The 10,970-nt window shown below is 36.6% G+C and overlaps 1 protein-coding gene across 4 annotated transcripts in view; it reads right to left on the bottom strand.

The window, feature by feature from the left end:
- nckap1 (NCK-associated protein 1) overlaps nt 1-10,970 on the bottom strand; it is a 29,997-nt gene extending 19,027 nt beyond the window's left edge. For 2 of the 4 annotated variants that reach the window (XM_087801943.1, XM_087801942.1), the window contains exons 1-3: nt 10,667-10,970; nt 7,025-7,042; nt 1,793-1,903 (exon numbers count right to left, since the gene is read on the bottom strand). In XM_087801943.1, the coding sequence (XP_087658069.1) occupies nt 1,793-1,903; nt 7,025-7,042; nt 10,667-10,774 (237 nt within the window). In that variant the 5' untranslated portion in view covers nt 10,775-10,970. The remainder of the gene's footprint in view (nt 1-1,792; nt 1,904-7,024; nt 7,043-10,666) is intronic. The other 2 variants (XM_087801946.1, XM_087801944.1) reach the window with 1 other exon arrangement.

A 10,970-nucleotide genomic window follows, 5' to 3' on the forward strand; every position in this document is an offset into this window, starting at 1 on the left:
GGTTCCATCTTTACACCATTAAAAGACCAGTAAATAAGGGAAGTTTAACAATATATTAATTAATAAATGGCAATTATGGAGAAAGCCGTCGCCTTTAAACTAAATATGTTTTTATATAATAAGAAAAAACAGTTTCCTAGAAGTCAGAGAGCAGATTGCAAGATAGCAAACTGTTAAAGTAGAAAACGATTGTATTGTGTGTTCGTTAAAGCAAACAGGGCTGGTGAGAGTTCAGCAAGGATCAGACGATAATACATGAGCCGCCAGCAGAGCGAAGCACAAAGGCCACCACAAATAAATGAATATAATCAAGCAGGTAAAGAAATGACATTACAAAATGAAATTTAAAATAAATGGACACAAAAACTTACCAAAAAGCACATGTCCGGTAAAAGCCAGGTTTAGGCATGCAAAACACACAGACACAAAAGCATAAAACGTAAGACACATTTTGCACAGTTATACTCATCAAAGCAGTCAGCGGTTTGCACACGTATGTTGTGCGAGTGCACACACAGGTTTATATCAACACATATACTGCTAGCTGTAACATGACAAAACTGATGCGGCTTAAAGTTTTGTTTAAAAACTGTTCAATTAAACGCCAGAGCTGCTCACTGTTGATCAGACAATATAGCTCTTTATTTATGGATATAAACAGAGGACGGCGCTTCCATGAATTACTTTTTTTTATATTTCATAGCAACAAAGTCGATCAAGAATCCTTCAAATGTCAAATGATTAAAGCAACAAATGCTTCTTTACCATAATGAAAGTAAAAGTAGCTTGTACATACAAGATCATCATTGAAATTTCTAACTATTCAACTAAATCATAGCATAGCATCTAAGACAGGTGGTCATAACCATGTCTCCTCTGGACACATCGATTGATTACCTTTACAATATAATCTGGATTTTATTTATTTTTCAATGTGATTTTCAAATCGCAAAGGTTGTGATTTAAATTGAATGATGACTTGACTTGTGGCCCTTCACGAGGATTACGAGGATCCGAGCCGAACAGGTGGAGACAGAAGCAAACACTTCGCTTTAACCTGTACATGTCAACAGCACAGGTGAATGAAAGAACCAGACTCCAGTGTTTTGAGCACCGGTTACATCCTGACATCGGAATGTAAATCAGTTCAGTTTGTGTGTGTACTCTAAAGTTTATTACCTTGTAAAATCATTCAATTCAAATTGTATAAATTACACAATTATTTACATCACAGGAGATGCACCTAAAGATGACACAGTGATTATACTTGAATGTGGAAGCTAGAAGAAAAAAAGCATGACTGATGAAGTGTTGACAACATTGTTGTACTGCATATGTACACATAAATATACACAATTAAGTCAAAAGTTCTAATTATTAAGTGTTAAATATGCATGAAGCAGTGATGACTGTAAAATTCATATAAATTATATTAAGAATCCAGACATAGACCAGGATATCTTCACAACTATGTTAATGTGTTTACAACAAATAGTGAAATGTATCACTATTAAAACTCAAAACATATCTTAGCAAACGAAGAAATACAATGTGTTTTACAGTCCAGATTTTAGAAACAAGATCTAATACCATCAAACACATTTAAAGTTGTCATAATAATACCGACTTGTTCACTCATTATATATATACACAATTCTAGTATAGTTCCGTCTCCTTCAGACCCAGACACATGTATACTTTTCTCCAGCTTGTTCCAGCAATAAAGTTTATGTTTAGGTGGTTTAAAAGAAACGCACAAAGAATCACAGCTACACAAGAAAAATGTACTTACGTTGTTGTTCCGCGTCTCTACAGCAGGAAACTTTCTGACAATGAATTTAACGGCAGACTCCAAGTTCTTATCCACCAGGTAGGATGGTTTTGCCTTGGGGTCCCCACATGCCTTCAAAGGAAAAAAGAAGAAGTGGTTGAGAAGAGCGACACCAAGACTGAAGTCAATGAACTGCAGCTGGATGAGTGACAGAGTCCATCTCCGTGTGATCAAGCATGTTGAATGGATGGTCATCACCAGCAAAAAGACCCTGAAAGGCTCAAATTGAATACAGGACCATTTTTTTGGATTCTAACACAGCTAGGATGTTATCGCGGTGGACAGACCGACAGGCAACATATTGGGGGTACTCAAAAACACATGGGACTTTGGAGTCTACTTGTGGCAACTATAGTCACATCTGAAGAGATTTTGTATCGATTCATCTTTGCTGGGGATGAAGAAGGAAGGAGGTTTAAATGACACTAAAAATTCAAAAAGCACATTCATGTCTAGATAGGAGTGGTTATTCTACAGGTGACATTGATGAGTTACCCTGGGACTCAGACTGGGAAACTGCAGAGTAGAAGAGCACAGTCATCGTATTAGAAGATGGCAAAGGACGTCCAGGTTTGACAGTTGGTACAGCCTTGATACAGTTTGATGGATTATATTGAGGTATATTTAGGATTGAGCAAATGCAGTTTATTAGTAATGCACCTGAACTCTTAGAATTCAACTAAACTTAATAAACTATCAATCAAAAACTGATCAAAACATATTTAAAAAAAAAGAAGACATTTTTAAGATATCAATATTTTGAGTTTTGAGACTTTGATAGCAACGCCTCACAAGCTTTTATGAATGATTGTTAAAATATTACAACGATTGTATTCATTTGCAATTGTTTATTGTAGTTAGCATCATAAAAATATATATATTTCAAACCCTTTCTATGATTTTGTACCCATTTAAAGAGGGTCTGCAAAAACATATATATATATTTTCCCCCCTGATAACTACTTGAAGGGCCTTGCTTTAATGGGATTAGGAGATGTTTGAATGCAGACCAAATGCTCTGCTGGTTGTATAGATCTACTGACCAATACAGGGCTCAAAGACACTCAAAACAAATGTTAACGTTGACACCTCTTACATACATTTATAAGGAAAATGTTTTTCTATCGGTCTGAAATATAACCAGGTGAATCTGGAAGTACTTCAGGAGGTAATTTATCAAATGCTTTGTGCTTTTGAATGATCTTTATTTTAGCATAAATGGTAAACATCAATGTATAGTATGCTAGAAAGCAGAGGAACGCTGCAAGATTTCTGGCAAATTTATATGAAACTTATATTGGACTCATGCAACATGTAATTAATGGACTTTTAGTTTGCATGGTGATGCAACATTACAAGTGGCAACCAGTGCAAAGATGGACACGTGCCAAGTGAAACAAGAGGGAAAAATGCTAGAAAATGTGATGAAAGAAAACGCATCAAGTCATCAGTCGCTCAAAGAGGGTGAAAAATGTGCCATTGTCTGTAAACTATACATTTGATTCAGATATGAGGACACTTGCAATTGTTACACAAGCCGTTGAAAATCAGCTTAAAAGACACTGCAATGTAACTGTCCTAACAAAACACAGCACAACATCTAGAGGAGACACAGAAACACAGAGTCACTACTTACTACGTCAAATGTTTGACGATTTAGAGAAGCAGTATCAGCCGTTAATGCATAAGGCGTATTTTAGGCTACGGAGATCAGTGGTGTTCCTGGAAACTACAACGGTGCTACCACATTGACTCACTGTTATTACCCTTTGACTCAGTCCAGGAAACTGCAGAACAGAAAACAAACTTGTCAAAGTTTGAGAGGATGGTGGGTATATACAGGGGATGAGATCTCACATACCCCTAGAGTAGCTTTCCATAATCCAAACAACATTTTAGATGTTTGTATCAATGAAGTGGTTTATAAGTTTAGGATAAAACACATGTCTGCCTTGCTCAGTCAGAACCAACGTGACAATGGAACAACCAACAATAACTACAAATACATTGTTCCTTCATTCCTTTTTCAACTTATCAAAAATATTGATATCTCAAGAAGCCTAGAAGAATAAAAATAAAACTGACTCACAGAATCGTAAAATGTTGCAGCAGACCCTTTTATTGTCTGATGAACAAACAAATGTTTGGATGCAGGATGATTTTTGGCATAGCACCTTGGTTGAGCATGCATTTATTTTTTTTATAAACCTTTACTAAAAAAAGGTGATGGATGCCACTGTAAAATGTTTGCTGCATAAGGAGAGACAAGGTAGGACTTTGCTGAACTTTGACAAGGGCTTTAGGGGAAAAAAACACAACAGAAACAAAAGGATGATGGTTCCTGATCTTTATCTTAAAAGAGAGTACAAATATATATCTATGAAGTCCATCAGTCCATTGAAAGAAGTCCTCTACAGTATCGTATCAACATAATCCATAATAGGTCACCTTACCGCTGTGCACACATTGAATATAAATCATTGAATTGCATCCGACTTGCTTGACTACCACAGGTGTGTATATTAAATCACATAACCACAGAAGAATACACAATACACAGGAAAGGTTCCAAGACTGGCATGTTATTACTCCCTGAACGTCAATAACAACAAAGAATGCTTCAAACCGCGCTGCTTAATATTCAAGTTTTTGTGATGGAAAAGTAATGCATGTGTAATGCAGTTAATATTGTTAAAAATAATAGTGTGATTGTATTTGTCACACATTCATTTCTAGCTACCAAACCAACAACAGGAAACAATGTGAAAATCACAAAAACAATTAGAAAACACAACTAAAACTACTTAAACTAGTCCAGGTTTGTAACAGGAATCATGGGAGAAAAAAAACACAATGAACGACGGGGACATCGACAGTAAGGCTTTGGTCAGAGACGGTTGCCTGGATACAAGAATCACTCTCCGGTGCTACACCCTGGACAGCAATTAGCAAGTCGGCCTTCAAAGACCTTCCATATTGATAAACATATGGCAACGGGACCACAGAGAGAGCGAGCCGAGCCACTGGAAGCAACATCTGAAAGCTAATCATGTGTGCTAATTGTGTGCGGAAATATTTCAACACCCCACAGATGCTTTCCAGGACTTCAATGAACTGCATCGTTGACTGGTGATAATGCTAAACACAGACTCAATTCAATCCAAATGCCTGAGGACGACAATGTGCCAAATTCCTACTGACAGCCTGGTGATGGAGCTCTCCGTCACAATAACAATCAGTGCATCTCGCTGTAGATAAATAGAAAAATTGTTTTGGCGCAACAATGAATACTTCACTTCAAATACAACTTACAACTTATACACTTCAGAAATAATCGTTTCTATCCCCTTTTGGTCACATTTTCATCCCAGAAGGTAGTTTTACATTGTAGTTTACCTACAGATGTGAAAGGTTTATTCTACTGATAATGTATATTCCAGAGATAAAACTCCAAAAGAGCGAATGAACATTTTAATGTCTACATTACTGAAAATAGTTACACTAATACAAGTGACTACCACAAGTCCATGTTAGCTGACACACAAACCAAACATTTACAGAGCCACAGCCAGATGTATTGCCATTTAAATTGTCGTACTATTATGAATAACTTACTAAACTCTATAATTGTGATCACACCAAAATAATAATTGAAAGAAAAAGTATTTATTTTGCTGCATAACTTGTCAGGAATGTAGTTTTACGATAAATCTAGATTTCCACTGCTGAAATGCTTTTCTAATCCAAGTCTAATCCAATTTGAGATAAGAACGTCTGTTACTGATGATAACTGAATGTTTGGAGACTCTATAAATCAGATTAATACGATTTGTGCAAGCAGATAAAAACTTGGACAGTGTTAAAGTGTATTATTACATAATAAAATGGAGCCGTCACTAAGCATCTTGGGATTCCCTGGAACAGGTAGTGAAGGTCTAACTGTGATTTATTATTATTATTAAGAAAATGTCGATATGCATTTTTTATCCATTGTGAAAACCTGCTGTATGACTATTTCATTTAGCCTTGAACAAATATTAGGACACATAACTGCATACTGTCTTGTGTCACATATTTAGCTATTCGTTTTTTTTTTAGGAGGAAAATATATTTGTGAGGTCAATGCATGCCAGCAAACTCATGTACATGTGATAGGAAGAGTTGGAAGGTGCAATCTTTGAGTCCCTAATGCCAAAATTGAGAAATAGTATAATTTTTACCAAAGGCTCATTTGTCTCTAAAGTGCATTTTAAACTGTTAAAAACATCATTTGTGACCAATTCTTCGCAGTACGAGTATGCAGCTTCCAATGATTTGTAGTATGTAGAATGAGCAATATTAGAATTAAGAATAAACTGTAATTCTCCTGCAAGATGTGTAATTAAACTTTTAGAGGTTGTATGTCTAAGCATGTTTGCCGAGTGAAAAGTTCGGGTCAACAATATGGACTACTGCGTCATATAATAACTGTAGAAATTTGGAGTATTCATAACTTGTTGCATTTTTATTCTAAAAAAAAAAGTGTTAAGATATTTAAAGGGGGATACTTAGTTTATTAGGTTATCCCCCAAAAAGAAAAACAAATCCAAATAAAATACATTTACAAAAAAATCGATTACAAAGTTAACACCGAGTTGGTAACACAAATGTAATACTATTTCAAATATTAATTAAAAAAGTTAATCATTTGATAAGAAGACACAATATCATTACACTGGCATTGGATATTATTTTAGTGCTTTCCCTCATTACCTACACTTTGCTTTCTAAGCTTCCAAAATATTCCTCAAGACTACATGAAATGGCTGTGAACACAAAGGGATTTGTTTTTTTCCTGGTAAATCTGATTTCGACCTTTCACGCTTGCTAAACTCCTGGAGATAATGTTTGGAAAGTAAGACTTGGTCATGTGTGCATGTGTGCATGTTCACCACTTAATGGAATACAATGAATGGCACGGTTGAAAGTGAATGGAGGCCCAGCTCAACTGTAAGCATTACAAATTCAAACATGACAAGGAGTGAGGCACAGAGGAGAGGACCAACAAACCAGGACAGGCAGCCAGAGGGGAGAGGAGTTAGGGAGGAGGAGGAGCAGGTGTAGGGGTGAACATAGGAGGAGGAAGAGGAGGAGGAGGAAGAGGAAGAGGAGGAGGAGAGGGGAAATCAGTGGAAGGTGATAAACTTTGCAAACCTTCCATACTTGTCCTTGCTGCATAGGAGAGGGGGGAAGCATTGGAACGGAGAGAAGAAGAGAAGAAATCAAAAACAAAGAGCCCACCCAGACAAAGTACCAGATCACTGATCTACACTCAAAAAACATGCATGAATTCAACGGTGTCTGGTCTGTCAGAGAGAACACTGCGTCTGGACGTTTACACTTGTCATCGTAATGCATGCTGTGGCAACAAACGGAATCGGCGAGATCACCACCATCTAAATATTAAACATGTGTTGTGGAGATTACAGTTACACAACTGAGGTGTGTTGTGGAACCACCGTCTCCTCCAGGCATGGAAGTGGCTGTTGCCTAGTAACTGGCAAATGAAAAGTTGTATGTCGGGAGCATGTGACTGTTGCGGATGATCTGAGAGCGGCTTTTCTGTGACGGCAGCGTTTTCCTGAATCATTCTAGTCTTTCATGACAATAAGTTGTTATTCTGGTGCCTACCTTTCGCTCAGTCATGGTTTGTGTACACAGGCTTCTCTATGTGTAACGACTGAAGAGTGAGGACCAATGCACAGAACTACCACAAGCTTTCATCTATCATTAACTATCAACGATTCACCACATTTGTTTATATCAGATAGTTAAAAAAAGGCATTGCACCACCAACCATTATTACTTGAATTTGTTAGAGAGAAGGTATTTACAACCAAGCCGTTGCAGAAATGCTGTTGAGAGTTGGTTACCAAGATAGTCCATCTTCACCACTACTACCCAAGTGTGTCTTAACCTCAATAAAGATTCCCTTTTTTTCATTTCAAATAACAGGTGCAAGGATGAAACATTTTTTATTCTCAATTTAAATGATTGAAACTGAAAATTGAAACCATGATGAATATTTTTTTTGTTAATCTTCTTAACATATTTGTAAACAACTTATATCGTCTTATGTAAATGATTATTTGTCGGTTTAAATCAAATGGATTGTAAATCCACATCTTAATAAAAAATGGTGGTCGCAAAGACAGGGTGGAGGCAGACTAATCAATTCATTAAAATCGCAGATAAAGTCATTTGAATCTTTTTTCTACCGTTGTAAGTCACCAAAAAGGCACATTGGAATGATGGCCAGTTACATGTTCATGCAATATTTACACAAGTTCAGCTGAATATCTTACAGGCTTTCCATTTTCAAAAGAATAAAAAAAGATTTACGTGAGGCAAGACACAAATGGAAAACTTCTAAAAAATCTATGATTTTTTGGAAATATGGTTGGTGAATGTTGTATTGTGATCTTAATAATGGGCAGAACTAAAACTAAAAAACAACCAAAAGGAGTTCCAATTGAGTTTGCCTATTGTTCCTTCACCCCTTTTTTAAAAAAAATCAAACTTACATAAATGTTCATCTGAGATAGAAGAAAAGAGCTCAATAAAGTTGAGCCCACATGAAGTCGGACACGTTGGTGTTTGGGTCGTATGATAAAATAAAAAATGGTAACGCAAGAGTTAAACTTGTGGTAATGCTATATATTGTCTTGGTTGAAAAACTAACCAACAAACAAGACAATATGAACAGTTGATATTTATTTTTATACTACTATTTTGAATGGTGATAATGATATCTGGTTATAACGATATAGTAGGGAAAAAAAGAGTTATCAAAAAACATAGCATTAACTACTCAAAATAACTACAGTGTTGAAGGTGCCGTGTGTGTGTTTGTGTGTTTCATTCCTGGCCTTCGCAGGTGGAGAAAATTGGTATAAAACTTAAGATTTATTGGACCAATAGCTTCGTAGTCTTTGGCAGAAGTGTGCCAAGGCCACATGTAAAACATATTTTAGGGTTTGATTCGAAACAAGACGAGCCAGTAAAATGACAGCGGAAGGAAGGAAGAGGGAGGGTTTGTTTGAGAGCTATAAGAAACTATGTGATGGTATCTGACGGCCCAGTCAAGAGTCCTTGAACTAAATCATTGTAAATCAACAAAATGATTTCATACTGTAATTACAACTTTCATAATGTTTATAAACCAAATGAAACGTGTATTTAATGAGTTATTTCAATTAGACAATTTCTATCGGTGTATTGTATGAAAATCCTGAAAAAATAAAGTCACATAATCAGACGCTTATATACAGTATGTTTTATGTTGTGCTGAATCAAAGGCTTATGTGCATTTGTAAATAATGAAGTATTTGCACAGAAGTTAAGTAAAATAAAACTTAAAAAAACAAATTATTCTGGAGGGGTAAGTACACTGTACTTGCACATTTTTACAATTCTTATCCTTTTAAGCTCGTATGTGATTGTAAAAGGGCAAAGATCAACCTCATTTTACTTGGATGCAAATAAAACCTTCTTCCACCGAACATGTTGTGACTACTTGTTATTGAACTACTGCACCACAGTACCAATATTTACTTTGATGAACAATTATGGTTTTGTTCGCAGTCATACTAAACACAACAAACACGTTACAACTGTACTACACCAAAATGTAGTATGCTGAGAGTGTGTTTAACTTGGGATGAACCTGAAGGTATCAAAGCACAGGACTAGTGTTGTGAGCATATATCTGTAGGTGTTGGTAATGACCGTCGTTCAGCCCTAAACATTACACCAATCGGTTCCCTTTACTTTCTATGCAGCATGCATGAGGTCAAATCATTAATTTTTTTTTTTTTTACCCTCTTTTTTGTTTTAATTTGTCCATTTTATAGGTATAAACTTATTATTTTTCATAGTGCTTTTATATCGCTTATCAAGGGAGATGTTTATAGAATGATATATTATACATTTTATTTAATGGCATAATAAACTTTTTTTTAATTGATTCATTTTAATTTTAATTATAAAATACCTAAAAAATAAAATACTTATTGTAGAATGGTTTAAATGATCATCATATTAGATTATTTATGTGTCCCTTCCTCCTTTTGTTTTGATAATACAATTCCCCACAGTCCTTTAACATCTGTAAACATGTAATAAGTTGTATTATTTATCAATTTTTACACTTTTAACTGAACTGTACTTTCTTTTAAAAACATGTAATATCAAGTTGGAATTGTTTAAGAAACCTCATGTCGTCGTGGAGACCTGGAGGTCAATGTTTCTGTCATCAATGTTTTTATTCATTTCAGCAGAGACGACGCCCGACTGACTAGCTTAGCATAGCATAGCCGCCGCCATTAAATGTCTACCAGCGTAAGCTAGGGCCCGAGAATACATCACCGTCAAGCCACCGTGTAAAATATACGAACCTTAATAGGGTGTAAAAACATAACTACATTATACACGTCGGGGGTTTGTTTGAGTATATTGTGTTTATTTCGTATTTACCGACAGAGAAAACCCTTCAACGTAAATACCTACTACACCGCAAGCTAACCGGGCTAGCTAGCTAGCTAGCTGTGTCCACCGCTGCTGTCAAAATGATGCACTAATGTTGGTCCATCGATCCTAGAGCAACATTTAACATTAAAATTTAATAGAAAATGTTCAGAATCTCTTCTTCATCACCGGCGTTATTGGCCAGACATATCTAGCTAATCGTGTATTCCTCCCTCGACCCTCGCTCCAGTCTAGACCTGCGTTAGAAACGATCATCTTTGGCTTTAAAATGGGGGATATATGTGCGTGTTTTACAGCGTGTGCGCGAACCTTCTTGATATTGTAAACACGGGTCAGCATCCCGATGCCTCGGTCGTTGAGGATGGTGAGCTTCTCCGCCAGCTTCTGCTGGCTGGGCTGGATCACTCCCCGAGACATCTTGGCGGAGGCTTCGGTTAGAATCCCAGAGTCAGGCGTGGAGATAGAATCACGAATATCCTCTCGTGCGTCGAGGAGGCGATGGTGGGTCGCGGTGGTTTTCTCTAGTAGTGTTTAGATGTCGCCCATGGTCGGGTTTTCTCGGGGACGGCAGTGGCAGCTTCCTGTACTCCACCCACCGTCTCTCCCCAGCTGC

This window comes from Callionymus lyra, chromosome 11 (assembly GCF_982586985.1).
Source record: "Callionymus lyra chromosome 11, fCalLyr1.hap1.1, whole genome shotgun sequence".
NCBI lineage: Eukaryota > Metazoa > Chordata > Actinopteri > Syngnathiformes > Callionymidae > Callionymus > Callionymus lyra.